Here is a 17,887-nt window from a genome sequence, read left to right on the forward strand (position 1 = left end):
ATGGAATATCTCACGGCCTCATTAAATGATACTCTTGACAAACATAATTGTATATAGGAACCTTGGGTCCTGTTGAAGACTCCTGCAACCTAATGCTCTGCATTTCTTGAGTACCTTTGGCTGCCTTCCCCTCGGACGGTTCTGGGCTCTGGGGACGGGTGGTTGTCCTCTCTTCTTCTCTCTTCCTATCTACTCTTTTACTTTCTCAGCCTCTTCATTATAATTTTCTCTTTTTTTATATGTTTGTGCACCTATGTAAAGGGTAGTATTGAATGTACTATCAGAGATGTATGTTGATCCTGCATATTCCTTTTGGTCACTCACTATATATGTTTACATTGAAATGTTCCATTGACCAAATGGTAGTTGATTATTTGCCAGATACTCCTGTAATACCACAAATTGTATTTTCTGTACCCTGTGCTGAAGATTTATTTTCTTGGAAAACTAATAAAAAATTGTCAGTTAAAAAAAAAAAAAGAAAAAAGGAATGAGTCAGGACAAAAATTAAATCATGTGAACCTAAATGAAAATAGTCAGAAGGTGCTCCCAAAATCAAATCACCCAGCTACAGGCATCAATTAGATATATTTGTTTTCAGCCGGGAACTCCCTTTAATGTAAAAGCTATTCTAGCAGCCATGCAGCTGCTGCATTGCTTTTACGGGCAGGGGAGGGGAACAGGGATAGGGCACTCTGGTGCCTTTCCAGTGCGATGCCAGATTACCATAGAGCTGGCCATGGACTGGAATGTAAAAAAAAAAGATGATTTTCGCATGTAGGAGAGGAGTGCCAGAATTGGCCTAGTATGGAAGTGGTTAACATCGACACCCACTATGAAAACTGCAGTGTGTTTTGAACGAGGTGTGGGAACATAACCTTTTCTAGTATGAACTTTGCCTTACTGTGTTGTTTCTTGCTGCTTCCTACCATGAAGATCTCTCTTCACTTCCTGTTTTTAAAGTGCAACAGGAAGTGAGTGGAAATCTCCCTACAGTAAGGGTAATTCCCCTGTACATATTGGCAGAGCTTTTACCTCTCTGGAAGATTTCTCCTCACCTCTAGTGATAAAGTAGAGGGGTGAATGTCTCTTCCCTGCTCTATCCACACATAAAGGTCTGACCAGTCCTCCAGGGCTGAGTGGAGACCCCCTCCCCAGCAGCCACAAGTAAGAAGTCCTCAGTGAGCGCTCATACAAGCCCTCCAACGTACAGTATGACTTTCTACTCCGAGGACAATTCCCAGCGGCTAATCTCAGCTCTACCTCGCCCTATCCTTTCCCAGGCCTCCTCTCTCTTCCTCCTTCCCTTCCCTCCAGGGTGACTCGTCCCACTTCCCTGTCGTCCTAGGTAACCAGGCACGCCCATCCAGCTCACAGTGTTCCGCCTTTGCTGCGAAGCCATTGGCTGTCACAGCTGTCTCTCAGCGGGATGCCCTGGCGGATGGGCGTGTCGGGGCGGGGTTTGGCATGGTGGGTGACTGGGAAGCTGGCTGTGTCAGGGTTTAGGGAGAGGGGAGCTTGGACATGTACAGCGCCACATAGCGGTCTCGGTTAGCTTTTTCCTGTCCGGCTGTGTGTCTAGTGAACGCGGCCCGTGTGCCCGCTCTGCCCTCTCATAGCTCTCACAGTGCCAGGGACATGAAGATGACGGTGGACTTTGAGGAGTGTCTGAAAGATTCGCCCCGTTTCAGGTAAAGTCAGGACTGGTCCTGTAATGTGGAGGGGGGATTCTGAAACTGACTGAAAGTAGTCCGGCGGTGCCATGGAAAGGCTCGGGGCACTCCAGGGTAGCCGGACACTACACGGTCCTGAGGGGGGCAGATCTGTATGTGTATGAGGGGGTCAGGGCTCCTCACACTGGGCGGTTGGAGGCAGGAAGTGTGAGACTAGGGAAGTACTGATCTGTGGAGGACAACGTACACAAGGCTGACACTGGGGGCATCAGCATCTACTGAGCTGTCCTACACATGGATCCCACCCACCAATCATACACACTGGGGGGCATCACCATCTACTGATCTGTCCTACACATGGATCCCACCCACCAATCGTACACACTGGGGGGCATCACCATCTACTGATCTGTCCTACACATGGATCCCACCCACCAATCATACACACTGGGGGGCATCACCATCTACTGATCTGTCCTACACATGGATCCCACCCACCAATCGTACACACTGGGGGCATCACCATCTACTGATCTGTCCTACACATGGATCCCACCCACCAATCGTACACACTGGGGGCATCACCATCTACTGATCTGTCCTACACATGGATCCCACCCACCAATCATACACACTGGGGGCATCACCATCTACTGATCTGTCCTACACATGGATCCCACCCACCAATCATACACACTGGGGGCATCACCATCTACTGATCTGTCCTACACATGGATCCCACCCACCAATCATACACACTGGGGGCATCACCATCTACTGATCTGTCCTACACATGGATCCCACCCACCAATCATACACACTGGGGGGCATCACCATCTACTGATCTGTCCTACACATGGATCCCACCCACCAATCATAGACACTGGGGGGCATCACCATCTACTGATCTGTCCTACACATGGATCCCACCCACCAATCATACACACTGGGGGCATCACCATCTACTGATCTGTCCTACACATGGATCCCACCCACCAATCACACACACTGGGGGCATCACCATCTACTGACCCCTCACCACATCCTACCTGTCCTACACATGGATCCCACCCACCAATCACACACACTGGGGGCATCACCATCTACTGATCTGTCCTACACATGGATCCCACCCACCAATCACGTACTGGTGGGCATCATCATCTACTGACCCCTCACCATACCCTACCTGTCTTACTTATGGATCTCATCCACCAATCACATACTGGGGGGCATCATCATTTACTGACCCCTCACCATATCATACCTGTCCTACACATGGATCCCACCCACCAATCGTACACACTGGGGGCATCACCATCTACTGATCTGTCCTACACATGGATCCCACCCACCAATCATACACACTGGGGGCATCACCATCTACTGATCTGTCCTACACATGGATCCCACCCACCAATCATACACACTGGGGGCATCACCATCTACTGATCTGTCCTACACATGGATCCCACCCACCAATCATACACACTGGGGGCATCACCATCTACTGATCTGTCCTACACATGGATCCCACCCACCAATCATACACACTGGGGGCATCACCATCTACTGATCTGTCCTACACATGGATCCCACCCACCAATCATACACACTGGGGGCATCACCATCTACTGATCTGTCCTACACATGGATCCCACCCACCAATCATACACACTGGGGGGCATCACCATCTACTGATCTGTCCTACACATGGATCCCACCCACCAATCATAGACACTGGGGGGCATCACCATCTACTGATCTGTCCTACACATGGATCCCACCCACCAATCATACACACTGGGGGCATCACCATCTACTGATCTGTCCTACACATGGATCCCACCCACCAATCACACACACTGGGGGCATCACCATCTACTGACCCCTCACCACATCCTACCTGTCCTACACATGGATCCCACCCACCAATCACACACACTGGGGGCATCACCATCTACTGATCTGTCCTACACATGGATCCCACCCACCAATCACGTACTGGTGGGCATCATCATCTACTGACCCCTCACCATACCCTACCTGTCTTACTTATGGATCTCATCCACCAATCACATACTGGGGGGCATCATCATTTACTGACCCCTCACCATATCATACCTGTCCTACACATGGATCTCCTCCACCAATCACACACTGGGGGGGCATCATCATCTACTGACCCCTCACCATACCCTACCTGTCTTACTAATGGATCTCATCCACCAATCGCATACTGGGGGGCATCATCATCTACTGACCCCTCACCATATTATACCTGTCCTACACATGGATCTCATCCACCAATCACACACTGGGGGGCATCATCATCTACTGACCCCTCACCATACCCTACCTGTCTTACTCATGGATCTCATCCACCAATCACATACTGGGGGGCATCATCATCTACTGACCCCTCACCATATCCTACCTGTCCTACACATGGGTCCCACCCACCAATCACATACTGGTGGGCATTAAGGATGAGCTCAGGCATGTTCGCAAACAGCACGTGCAGAGCCCGCCAGGAAGTCCGCACTGCACAGCGCTAATCACAGGCAGTGAGACATTGTCCCAACGTCCCTGAGACATTGTCAGGAAGAGGTCCTTGTCCTCATCAACATGTGCGCCCCCCTGCCCCAAAGCACCCACCCCCCCATGTTGAGGGCATGGTTCAGGAGGGGGTGGGGGGGTGCTCGCTTGTCCCCACCCCCTTTCCTGACTGGCCGGGCTGCGTGCTCGGATAAGGGTCTGGTATGGATTTTGGAGGGACCCCCACACCGTTTTTTCGGCGTAGGGGTTCCCCTTAAAATCCATACCAGACCGAAGGGCCTGGTATGCCCCTGGAGGGGGAACCCATGCGTTTTTTTTATTTAAAATTTGGCGTGGAGTTCCCCCTCAAGATTCATACCAAACACAGTGCCTGGTATTGGCGGGGATCCAAGTCGGATCCCTGTTCATTGAAAGTCAGACGTATGTTGGCTTCAAGTCGCAGGGCAAAGTTGGATCCAAAGTAGGATAAGTGTCGTGTCGCACCAGTGTAAACCCGGCCTGACAATAAGGCCTCCTGCACACTGGACGTTTTTACAGCAGCTGTTTGTGGCTGTAGATGTTTTTTTCTACAGTCATTAAACTCTCCATCATGTTATCCTATGCGTCCATGCACACATAGCATAGGCTGTTATCAGCAGTTTTGGGCAGTGGCTTTTTTTAGCAGTAAAAAAACCCCAAAACTAGTGGGTTCTGAGAGATGTTTTTCAGCTGTAAAAACGCTCTAACGCTGATAAACGTTGATAAATGCTCAAAAACGTCACTCACCAGCGTTTAACGTTTTTAATCCATTGAAAAAAAATTAAAAAAAAAAAAAAAAACCCGCTAATGCGGAAAAACGCTAATAAATGGTAAAAACCACTATTGCAAAAAAGTTGAAAGAATTTGAAAAACTCACTGCAAAGCTACTGCCGTTTTTATAACGTTATTTTAACCACTTCCGGACCGCCCACTGTATATATACGTCATTTTTTTGAAGATGGATATCTCGGTAACGGCAGCAGCTGCTGCCACAACCGAGGTATCCATCTTTTCAGCGGGCGGTTCCGTACACGATAATGGTGGTCTCTGCGGCGGGTTCGCCGTGAGATCACCGTTATCGGCGGCGGGAGAGGTGCCACCCCCCCTCCCGCCGCTCTCCCGCACCCTCAGCCGCTTACCGGAGCCGTCGGTAGCGGCGGAGGCGATCGGGTCCTTTCCCTGCTTAGGTATGGAGACGAGTGAGGCCAAGATGGCGCCCACCCGTCTCCATACCATGTGACGGCCGGAGCGACGTCATTACGACGGCTCCGCCCACTTCTCTTAAAGGCACAATTTTTTTTGTGTCATTTTTTTAAACGACTTTTTTTTTTTTTTTTTTTTTTTGCATTTTAGTCTAAATATGAGATCTGAGGACTTTTTGACCCCAGATCTCATATTTAAGAGGACCTGTCATGCTTTTTTCTATTACAAGGGATGTTTACATTCCTTGTAATAGGAATAAAAGTGATCCAAATTTTTTTTTTTTTAAAAAAACAGTGAAAAAAAAAAAATAAAATAAAATAAATAATAATAAAAAAAAAAAAAATTTTTTAAAGCGCCCTGTCCCGACGAGCTCGCGCGCAGAAGCGAACGCATACGTGAGAAGCGCCCGCATATGAAAACGGTGGTCAAATCACACATGTGAGGTATCGCCGCGACCGGTAGAGTGAGAGCAATAATTCTAGCCATAGACCTCCTCTGTAACGCAAAACATGCAATCTGTAGAATTTTTTAAACATCGCCTATGGAGATTTTTAAGGGTAAAAGTTTGACGCTATTCCACGAGCGGGCGCAATTTTGAAGTGTGACATGATGGGTATCAATTTACTTGGCGTAACATTATATTTCACAATATAAAAAAAAATTGGGCTAACTTTACTGTTGTCTTATTTTTTTTTTCAAAAAAGTGAATTTTTTCCAAAAAAAGTGCGCTTAGAAGACCGCTGCGCAAATACGGTGCAAAAAAAAGTATTGCAATGACTGCTATTGTATTCTCTAGGATGTTAGAAAAAAAACAATATATAATGTTTGGGGGTTCTAAGTAATTTTCTAGCAAAAAAACCTGTTTTAAACTTGTAAACACCTAAAATCCAAAACGAGGCTAGTCTTGAAGTGGTTAATGTCCAGTGTGCATGAGGCCTGGAAGCTGATTGGCTTCTATGCAGAGCTTCACCAGATTTTGCACTCTCCAGTTTAAGGCTTCATTCACACTTGTGCGACCTGTCATGCGACTTTGGATATCATTCTTTTCAATGGCACTCCAAATCTGTGTGACTTAAAGTCGTAGCGACTTTGAAAAGGTGCCTGCACTACTTTGGTGCAACTTTAATCCATAGAATGTAAAGACTGATCACAGTTGCAACAAAAATCACACTGGTGTGAATGGAGCCTTAGTAAATCTCCCCCTATGTGATCACTGAGCTTAGTGGGTTGGGTCAGGCTGTGTTTACTCATCCAATACTGTGCAAGACAAAGCCCTTGGGCTTTCACATTGAAGTGACAGGAGAGGTGCTATTTTTAGTGCCATAGCGCCTGTAAAGTGCCTCAGTGTGAAAGGGGTCTTTGGATCATAACAGTAGATTCATGTCTCATCACCAGTATTGCTGGTCACAACATTTTAGTAAATATTAGCTCTTTGTGCTGATTTCTGTGACATCCACATATTTAGTAAAAAACTCTTTTCTCTTCAATATACATTAAAAAGCAGTGTTGTGATGAAGTGCTTTCTGTTTTACATGGTGATAGTGATTGTTTGCTAAATGTTTAGAGTGGGATTAATTGGTGTCTTGAAAGCTGATTTTTGTGATCTTTCTTAAACAGAACCAATGAGACTACCCTGACAGCCGGATTGAAGATTATGCAATTACTGGAACATTTTTTACCTTATTGCAGAGAATGCATTAAGGTAAAATATATGTCCTGTCCTATCTTAGAACCACTTTAAGAAAGCATTTGCACAGGCATTTAGCCATGGCAAGAATCTATGAATTCCTGCAACTGGGATTGACAGTGGTGTGTGGATAGCTTATAGTTACATAGTAGGTGAGGTTGAAAAAAGACACAAGTCCATCAAGTCCAACCTATGTGTGTGATTATGTGTCAGTATTACATTGTATATCCCTGTATGTTGTGGTCATTCAGGTGCTTATCTAATAGTTTCTTGAAGCTATCAATGCTCCCAGCTGAGACCACCGCCTGTGGAAGGGATTTCCACATCCTTGCCGCTCTTACAGTAAAGAACCCTCTACGTAGTTTAAGGTTAAACCTCTTTTCTTCTAATTTTAATGAGTGGCCACGAGTCTTGGTAAACTCTCTTCTGCGAAAAAGTTTTATCCCTATTGTGGGGTCACCAGTCCGGTATTTGTAAATTGAAATCATATCCCCTCTCAAGCGTCTCTTCTCCAGAGAGAATAAGTTCAGTGCTCGCAACCTTTCCTCATAACTAAGATCCTCCAGACCCTTTATTAGCTTTGTTGCCCTTCTTTGTACTCGCTCCATTTCCAGTACATCCTTCCTGAGGACTGGTGCCCAGAACTGGACCGCATACTCTAGGTGCGGCCGGACCAGAGTCTTGTAGAGCGGGAGAATTATCGTTTTATCTCTGGAGTTGATCCCCCTTTTAATGCATGCCAATATTCTGTTTGCTTTGTTAGCAGCAGCTTGGCATTGCCTGCCATTGCTGAGCCTATCATCTACTAGGACCCCCAGGTCCTTTTCCATCCTAGATTCCCCCAGAGGTTCTCCCCCCAGTGTATAGATTGCATTCATATTTTTGCCACCCAAATGCATTATTTTACATTTTTCTACATTGAACCTCATTTGCCATGTAGTCGCCCACCCCATTAATTTGTTCAGGTCTTTTTGCAAGGTTTCCACGTCCTGCGGAGAAGTTATTGCCCTGCTTAGCTTAGTATCGTCTGCAAATACAGAGATTGAACTGTTTATCCCATCCTCCAGATCGTTTATGAACAAATTAAATAGGATTGGTCCCAGCACAGAACCTTGGGGAACCCCACTACCCACCCCTGACCATTCTGAGTACTCCCCATTTATCACCACCCTCTGAACTCGCCCTTGTAGCCAGTTTTCAATCCATGTACTCACCCTATGGTCCATGCCAACGGACCTTATTTTGTACAGTAAACGTTTATGGGGAACTGTGTCAAATGCTTTTGCAAAATCCAGATACACCACGTCTACAGGCCTTCCTTTATCTAGATGGCAACTCACCTCCTCATAGAAGGTTAATAGATTGGTTTGGCAAGAACGATTCTTCATGAATCCATGCTGATTACTGCTAATGATATCGTTCGTATTACTAAAATCCTGTATATAGTCCCTTATCATCCCCTCCAAGAGTTTACATACTATCGATGTTAGGCTAACTGGTCTGAATTCCCAGGGATGTATTTTGGGCCCTTTTTAAATATAGGTGCTACATTGGCTTTTCTCCAATCAGCTGGTACCATTCCAGTCAGTAGACTATCTGTAAAAATTAGGAACAACGGTCTGGCAATCACTTGACTGAGTTCCCTAAGTACCCTCGGATGCAAGCCATCTGGTCCCGGTGATTTATTAATGTTAAGTTTCTCAAGTCTAATTTTAATTCCGTCCTCTGTTAACCATGGAGGTGCTTCCTGTGCTGTGTCATGAGGATAAACACTGCAGTTTTGGTTACTGAAGCCCCCCGATTCACTCGTGAAGACTGAGGAGAAGAATAAATTCAATACCTTCGCCATCTCCCCATCCTTTGTAACCAGATGTCCTTCCTCATTCTTTATGGGGCCAATATGGTCTGTCCTCCCTTTTTTACTGTTTTACATACTTAAAGAATTTCTTGGGATTTTTTTTGCTCTCCTCCGCTATGTGTCTTTCATGTTCTATCTTAGCTGTCCTAATTGCACCTTTACATTTCCTGTTGCATTCTTTATAAAGTCTGAATGCTGAGGATGATCCCTCAACCTTGTATTTTTTGAAGGCCTTCTCCTTTGCTTTTATATGCATTTTTACATTGGAATTAAGCCATCCAGGACATTTGTTCGCTCTTTTAAATTTATTACCCAATGGGATACATTGGCTAATGCCCTTATTTAATATGCTCTTAAAGCAAACCCATCTCTCCTCCGTATTCTTTGTTTCTAATATTTTATCCCAGTTTATGCCTTTTAGCAAGGTTTGTAGTTTAGGGAAGTTGGCTCTTTTGAAATTCAGTGTCTTTGTATTCCCTTTATGTTTCCTATTTGTGTGATTTATACTGAAACTAATTGACCTGTGATCGCAGTTACCTAAATTGCCCCGCATTTCCACATCTGTGATCAGGTCTGTATTGTTGGTAATCAGTAGATCCAGTAATGTTTTATTTCTAGTTGGTGCGTCTACCATCTGACCCATAAAATTGTCCTGCAAGACATTAAGGAACTGGCGAGCCTTAAATGAATGCGCGGTTCCCTCCACCCAGTCTATGTCTGTGATAGCTGTGGCTGCTAAGCCTGTACAGTGCAATGACAGGCTACTAGTGCCTGCAGCTACTGTTTGCACAGCCAGCAATTACCTGTGGTGATTGTGGCTAGATGTACACAAACTGCATCCAGCCACGATCGCCATTGGTAATCTCTGACTGTACCTGCAGTCTGTCTATGCACTGTATAGGCTCGACAGTCACAGCTGTCATTCTCAGCAGCAGGAATATTTGCAATGACAGGCTGTTGGCGCAGCAAGCGAATACCTTCCGGAGTTTTGGCTGGATGCAGTTTGTGTACATCAGCCATGATCACCACAGGTAATCACTGGCAGTACAAACAATAATGAATAGCTGTGGCCACCAACAGCCTGTATGTGCTTGGTGGCGGCACCTATCAGCATACAGCTTTTTATGTCAGCTGCAGGGATCAGTAGATTCTAGCTGCTGGGAATTGCAGTGTGGCTAGATGCCTGTGCGAATGCTACCATAGCTAGTCATACAAGATTCACATTTTGGACAATTCCTGTAAATCGTCTGAAGCTTGAGCCGCAGCCCTTCAGACACCACCCTGCTTGGCAAACTTTGAGTCAAGAGGAAAAATAATCAGCTGAGCAGTGAATGCAGCCACTCAGCTGCCGTTCTGATTGATGTGGGTGCCAGCTGTCAGAATATAATAGCCTGCTGGGAAGTTTGTCTAGTCACATTATTTAACATGGATGGAGTTATCTTTGGAGTTCCCTTAGGGCTCATTTACACTTGCTTCGGCTTCAACAAGGCTTCGGGCACGCTTTGTTAAAGCTCTTTGAACGCTAGTCAAAGCTCCTGTCACTAAATAAAATAGTTAGCTTACAGTCCTGTTTAAACCTGCTTTTGCTTTGCTTTACTTTAGCTTCACTTCAAAAATAATACACCATGTAGCTTCATTGGTGCTTCTAAGTGTCTTCAAAGCCACCATAGAAGTCTATGGCAAAGCTCGCTTGAAGCCCCATCAAAGCCTCGTTGAAGCACCAAGCAAAAGCAGGTGCAAACAGGACTGTAAGCTAACTATTTTATTTAGTGACAGAAAGCTTTAACAAAGCTTTTCCGAAGCCTTGTTTTTGAAGCAAGTGTAAACTAGCCTTTAATCAGCCAAGTTCAGTGCTCAGAGATCTTTATTGCCATCTTTACACTGTGAACTGTGCATGTGATAAGACACTGCACTGTATAAAGCTGGCTAAACATATCAGGTTTCTAGGCTGGGCACTCTACTTTTTAAAGCAATGGTATTCTGAAGATTCCAGTATCTGTGCTAAACAGCATGGATGAATGAATGTCCCCTGATAGCTTTTTGCATTATTGTGGTAAGGCAGCCCATTCATTTTGAAGCTTCCCCTTAATACGGGTTATGATCCACCCCAGCACCACAACACACAGATGGTTCTGACCCCATCCAATGTAAACACAAAGTGGAAGCAATGTGATTACAGCGTTCTGATACAAGCACTTCTATGGGGTGCTGTACAACAAGATCTGAAACCATGGTTCTGATCATTTACATGCTGGACCCCAGTTCTCATTGACGGCCAGTGTTTCCAGCACCAGAAGCTGCACAGGTGCTGTTATAAAATAGCCTGGGGACAAACCGCCACTGTCCTTGACCCGATTTAGGCCTGGTTCACACCTATGAGTTTCTTGGTGCTTTTTTGCAGAAACGCACTACAGTCCATTTAACATGGTTTCCTATGGGAAACTTTTAAAATGCAAAATGGTGCATTTTTGGTTCAACGGACCTCAATGGAGATGCTGCAGAAAAGCATGTAGTGTGTTTTTGATACGTTTTGCGTTTTTTTTTTTTTTTTTTAATCTGCCCAACAACAAATTGACCAAAAAAGCTTAAGAAACACATTGAAAAATGCACAGCACAAAGCACTACAGAAACAGATCAAAAACAAACTGCATAGGTGTGAACCAGGCCTTAAAGTGGTGCCCAGGACTCAAGTGGTTTAGCACCCTTGCAGTGGTTGGCATTGGCATACTCTGTATTTCCCCCACCATAGACTTTTTGTAGAATACATGAACGGAGTCCAGTCTGTTGGAATCCCAGGTGTTTTTTTTTTTTTTTTTTTAATATATAAGCCCTGGAAGATGCATGGAGCCTGCTGTCTTTTGTGCTCATCTTATTGCAAGCACCTGCAATCCCTGTAGACCTCGATGAACTCTAGGCTTGTCGTGCTTAGGATCATTTTAGCTCTGTGATTGAAGGCAGTGGGAGCACATATGTGGATGAAGTGGCATTAAAAGTTCAGTGTGCACAGAGCCAGAAGTATTTTATTTCCCTTTTTCAGCAATGTTTAGAACTGTTCCTTCTTCATTGTTTCCAGTGGTTGAAGCACAGCACCGCAGGCTTTCTGCATAGTAATAGAGTTCAGGGATCCCTCCAAATCTTCCAGACTAATATAATGCAGTTAGGTTCGATAACATCATTTAGATTTTAGCCTGGTGTTTCTGTTTAAATGATGGCTGATCTGATGTTTTTACCCATTGTGGTGATTTACTAAAAGAGCACATTTTTTAGTTAGCTGAGTTAAAGTGTAAGTAATAGCCATATATAAGTCTGTTTAGAAGCACGCTTCTTAGGCCCCCCTCCCCATCCACCCTATTTTGTATTGTGCTGGTAAAAAAGAAGATCCATGTAAATACCTTATTTCAATCCGCTCCAGTCTGGTCCTGCATCATGGAGCGACAGAGGAGGGAACGCAGTCCAGGGGTAGAGAGTGGAAGCCAGCAGGTGACTTCATGGCTTCCAGAATACAGTCCCGTTGTCATGCACCCTACAACACAGGGGAGCTGGAGCTTCTGCATCACGTGACTGCACCGGAGTGGATTGAAATGAGGTATTTACACAGATCTTTTTGTTGAATGGTGCTGGTAAAAAGTGGGAGGAAGGGGGAAGCAGGATTTTTAAGCTGATATAGAGGCCTTTACTTCCCCTTTAACCTTTGAATATCTCACTGTATGCATGGAGTATGGCTGGTCATACGCTGTCCTTAGGGTCCTGCATTGTTCATCGGGTTGAGGTCAGGACTCTGTACAGACCAGTCAAGTCCCCTCCCCACAAACTCGCTCATCCATGTCTTTATGGACCTTGCTTTGTGCACTGGTACGCAGTCATGTTGTAACAGGAAGGGGTTATCCCCAAACTGTTCCCACAAAGTTGGGAGCATAAATTGTCCAAAATGTCTTGGTATGCTGACGCCTTAAGAGTTCCCTGCACTGGAGCTAAGGAGCCAAGCCCAACCTCTGAAACACAACCCCTCACCAAATTATTTAGAGGGGTGGCCCAATACTTTTGGCAGTATAGTGTGGATGAACTTGACTGGCCTACACAGAGTCCTGTCCTCAAACCGATAGAACACCTTTGGGATGAATTAGAGGGGAAACTGTGAGCCAAGCCTTTTTGTCCAACATCAGTATATGTGAGGCTGAAGAAGCACTTGACGTTTTTTACCTCATATCATCCTTCTTTGTACTCACTGTATACTTGTGCTTCTTTTGTGAGTATGCATTTTATTGGTTGCTTTGCATATCAATAAATTTCATTTTACCCTGATAATGCACTAGGTGTTTGTGCCTTTCTTTTGTTGTCCAACATCAGTGCCTGACCTCACAAATGCACTTGTGGAAGAATGATCAAACATTCCCATAGACACTTCCTAAGGCTCGGTTCACACCTAAACCTGCTGCAGATCGCACAGGAACGCTGTGCATCCCTGTTCTCCGTTTCAGGGCTGAATCTTTGCCTAGAATTTGGCCCTGAAGCAGGGCGAAAGATGCACAGCGTTTCTGTGCAGTGTGCTCTGCCCCAGAGATATGTGAACTGGCTCCATAGAGAGCCGGTCACATTCTCCTGCTATGTGAATTGGATGGAGAAACCCACATGCAATTTGCATAGGTGTGAACCAAGCCTTAACCTTGTGGACGTCCTTCCCAGAAAAGTTGAAGCTGATATAGCTGCAAAGGGTGGACCAACTCAATATTGAACCTTACGGAATAAGACTGGGATGTCATGAAAGTTTGTGTGTGTCTCAATACTTTTGGTAATATAGGGCATTTATGGCCGGCTTTAAACTTGCTGCTCCCTCTTGCTGTGTGTTGTGGGATTTGTAAACAAGTATTGTTTTTGTACTTTGTTTCCAAGTGGAAATTGCATTAAAGCATTCAATTCTTCTTATCTAATTGTATCTATTTCCCTTTATCAGGGAGTCAGTCAGGTCATTGTTTAAAAAAAATAACAAAATTAAGTTTGTTTATTTATTGGGATTGTTCACCCATGTGAGTGTATTAGGGCTATTCACATTATCATCAGATCACTAGCACATTATTGTTGTATTGTTCTCTGTCTTTCAATCTTACTTTCATCCCCACATGGCTAGAGATTCCCCATGGAGGAAGTAACTGAAGCTATGCTATGTCTGACAACTAATAAAGGAAGGAAATAAGTGTATATACCTATAGGGCTAAACACAGGTTATCTTAACATAGAATCAAAAATGCATGACAGATGTGTTTATGCAGTTGCCTTTTGTTCTCTTTCCATAATCATCCCTTGGTTAAAATAGACTAACACCTGCACCTTTGACATGAAATAAGGCTAGACTAATTAAGAAGAGAAGTTTGGGAAGTGGAAAAAAAAAAAAATTATACTCGCCTAGATGGCTGCATGTCCCCTGCCACCTCTAAGACCGAGAACTGAGCGATCAAATACTGCTGATTGCTCAGCTCTCGGTCCTCAGCTTGCAGAGAGCTGGTGACTGTCAATCACCTTTTCTGCTCTGCCCCTCCAGTGCTCACTGGAGTGCTGGGCTGTGGAGGGGCTGGCTCAAGCTCTTCGCGGATTTACTGCAAACACTCATTTTGGCAGCATAATTATTATTGTGGAATGTATGTTCCTTGCTAAAAAATATACATTTTTTTCATCAAGCTGTTATGGGTAAAATTCCACTTTAATAACCAGTCTCCTCCTACAGAAGGCACGGAACTTGAAAATTCAAAAAGCAGCACTGGTGTGCACCTAGGCTCAATGCAAGATATGGTTTTATAAGGAATAGCTATTAAACTGACACTGAACTCCGGTTATAAATAAATATATTCTATTCAAGTAAGTACTCTCAACTGTACCTCCTTTTACTTTCAGCCTCCTCCAAATGTCCAAATTCAATTTTTTAGTGTATGCAGGGGCGGAAGTATAGGGGTCGCAGAAGTCGCCATTGCAACTGGGCCCCATGCTGCAGGGGCCCACGTGCCCCCCTCTACCCGAGCTGTGGCTGCATATGGTACCGAGCTCCCCGATCCTCAGCCAATGCATAAATTGGCAGTGCAGGAGCTCGGCCACGCTGTGTTTACTCTGGAAGTGAAAGCAAGGGAGAGGTGTCTAGCACAGTGTATGCTGTGCTCTCTGCCTCCCCCTACAGTGCAGTACCCAGCATGGAGAGTAAAGGTACTGTGAGCAAGTTGCCGATTTTTAGAAAGGCTAACTATATATGTTTATATGTGTGTGTCTGCATGTTTGTGTGTGTGTGTGCGCATTTATGTGTGTGTGTGTGCATGTGTGTAAAATATATGTGTGTGTTTGTATTCATATGTGCGTACATGTGTGTTTACATGCGTGTGTATGTATACACATTACTTTTAATCCTGACCCCCCTTTTTCTTTATGATCAGAATTGATTTTTTTAGGGTGGGTTCATAATACCAACAAGAAAATATCATTCCTCTGAAAAGCTATGCAGGCTCAGATCGCTTTTCAGAGGCATCTGACAGGCAGTGAAGAGGCAATATGTTGCGCCTTGACTGGTAAAATGTTCAGAAACACTGATACAGAGAAACTGATCTCTCCATTTTCCTCCTGCAACTGCTGAAAGCCTGCGGGATGGAGATGAGAAGTGGGGGAAAGGGAAAGACCAGTTCCTCTATAAGCAGCCGCCCCCACCGCTCCTCCTATGCAGCTTCTTTCTGCTGCCCCCCATGTGCTCTCCAGCCCCCTGTACTTTTTCCTGGCCCCCCCATGCTCTTTCCTGGCCCCTCCCCTTGTCCCCACAGCTCCGCAAAGTTCCCCCCTTCCCCTTTCCTGCCGGCTGCTGCAGGGTATCCGTCAGGATGAAGCCTTTTCTGAATGGAGAGTCCGTGATCCACACTGATCACGGACTCAGTCCATTCATGACTGAAACATAGTAAACTATATTTACTATGCTTCAGTTTGCGAATAAAGGGGCAGCTCTATACAGAGTAATTCCTGTCCATTCATTCTGTCTCAGTTTCAAAGGTGAAACATCAGAGGTCAGCTTAGACCCTTGATATCTCACCAAAGCCCCCCAACTCTTAAAACATTTTAAAAAATATTTTTTTTTTTTAATTTTTTGTTAAAAAAGAAATAAATGGTAGAAAAAAAACCAAAAAAAAGTGGCAGAACTAACATGGTCACAAACGTCACACTTGTGACCGGGCCTTGGCGTTTCGCCACCGGGCTCGGAGGGAAGGGCCCCAGGTGGGGGTCAGGGGGGCCCGTCATGGTTTCTTGCACCGGGGCCCTAAAGGTTCTAGTTATGCCACTGAGTGTATGTAGTGTGTGTGTGTGTGTGTGTGTGTGTGTATGTATGTATGTATGTAAACCCAAAACAAAAACGTACTATATTGCAGCTTAATAATCTTCAAACGTGGTGGCCGAGTTAGATTTCTCTTTTTAGGCTTTTTTCCTTTTATTTTCACCTGGTGATCCAGATGAATCATTGAAGACCATAGATTTCCCCATGCATGCTAAACAGCTGCTGGCTATAGTATTGTGACAGCAATGACCTGTGGCTGTCAGAATACCCAAACAGTGACTGCATCTGATTGGCTTTATTCACTGTTTGGCCAATTTTTTTCATCCTTCTGCTCTCTCGCATTCTGCCAGGATGTTCACTGGGCGCCCCATCTGGATTGTTAGAGATTGACTTGTTCTCAGTGTTGTCCCTTCCACTACTGGCTTTATAGCAGACATATCATACTTGTCTTTTTTTGAGCCACATGTGACCCTCTCGCTCCTTCACCTCTTTATTTAATCCTGCAGCCAAATACTACAGGAAATAATTTTTGGCCTCTTTTTTTCTGGGATAAAATTGCAGTTTTTTTTTTTACTGTAATCTTCAAGTGGAGTTCCACTTTTGCAGCCACATTGGTATAAAACCTTATAATTGTACATGTTCTCATTCACATCTAAAAATATTTAAAAAATGCTGCTTAGCTTTACTTTCTCTTTTCTTAGAACTCCAAAACTTCCCTGTTTTGTAATGGTAAAGAATAACTCCAGACATTGGTATTTTATACATAGTTACATTGGTCACACTTGGACCAATACCATACCTGGATGATGTTGCTGGAAAGCAGTGAGGTAGACAACGCTGGTCCACTGATCTCCGCTAACTTCTGGGTCCCTTGCTGAGTGACTACCCTTGATGCACTGTGACAGGAGGTCAGCTGATCAGCATGGGGCACCATTATGCATTTTATAAATAAATGCAAAGTGTTCCCTGTTGGACGAGGTGTGAAGGCGAGGCGGTGACATCACGCTTTACCTTGTCCAATCAGAAAATGCCTTCCTTCAGAACATGCAAAACTTTCTCTGTATAGCACCAGTGCTGAGCGACTGACCACCTGTATTTACAATTCAGGGGAGCAGATGCTTTATCAAACAAAATATTTTTAGTTATGTTGTGGGAATGTAACAAACATATTTTGGGGATTCTCAAATTTGACAGCAATTTAAAGTGTATGTCCATTTTTGCAAAGTGCCATAATTTATTTCTCCAGACTTTAGGTGCCTCAATGACTTATAATATAGCCAACAGTCGATGCAATGTGCCCCCCCCGCGAGGATTTAGCCCTGTTTACATTTCGTGTAGAGGGAATCCGCATTCCTGCTCACCATTTTTTTTTTAAAGCGCAATTTACACATGTTTTCATGTGTCGAGCATAGGGCAACCCATTCATTTGAAAGGGGGTGCCCTATGCACCTTTGTCTCTCTAAAAAAGCTCCTGCACCTTTTTGGGCAATGAGCTTCGTGAGGTATTTTTTGTAGCGTGACAGTCACAGCAAAATCACATTGCATTTGGAGCGCCCTTAAGAATGAATGGCACCCAAACATTCATTGCACATTTT

General features: G+C 44.7%; 1 protein-coding gene across 2 annotated transcripts in view; it reads left to right on the forward strand.

The window, feature by feature from the left end:
• Positions 1-1,427: 1,427 nt before the first annotated feature.
• Positions 1,428-17,887, forward strand: part of ACAP2 (ArfGAP with coiled-coil, ankyrin repeat and PH domains 2) — a 176,500-nt gene continuing 160,040 nt past the window's right edge. Inside the window, exon 1 of one of the 2 annotated variants that reach the window (XM_073626342.1) lies at positions 1,428-1,691. In XM_073626342.1, coding sequence (XP_073482443.1) covers positions 1,639-1,691 — 53 coding nt within the window. In that variant the 5' untranslated portion in view covers positions 1,428-1,638. The remainder of the gene's footprint in view (positions 1,692-17,887) is intronic. The other variant, XM_073626343.1, reaches the window with a different exon arrangement.

The sequence above is a fragment of the Aquarana catesbeiana genome, linkage group LG04 (assembly GCF_042186555.1).
Source record: "Aquarana catesbeiana isolate 2022-GZ linkage group LG04, ASM4218655v1, whole genome shotgun sequence".
NCBI lineage: Eukaryota > Metazoa > Chordata > Amphibia > Anura > Ranidae > Aquarana > Aquarana catesbeiana.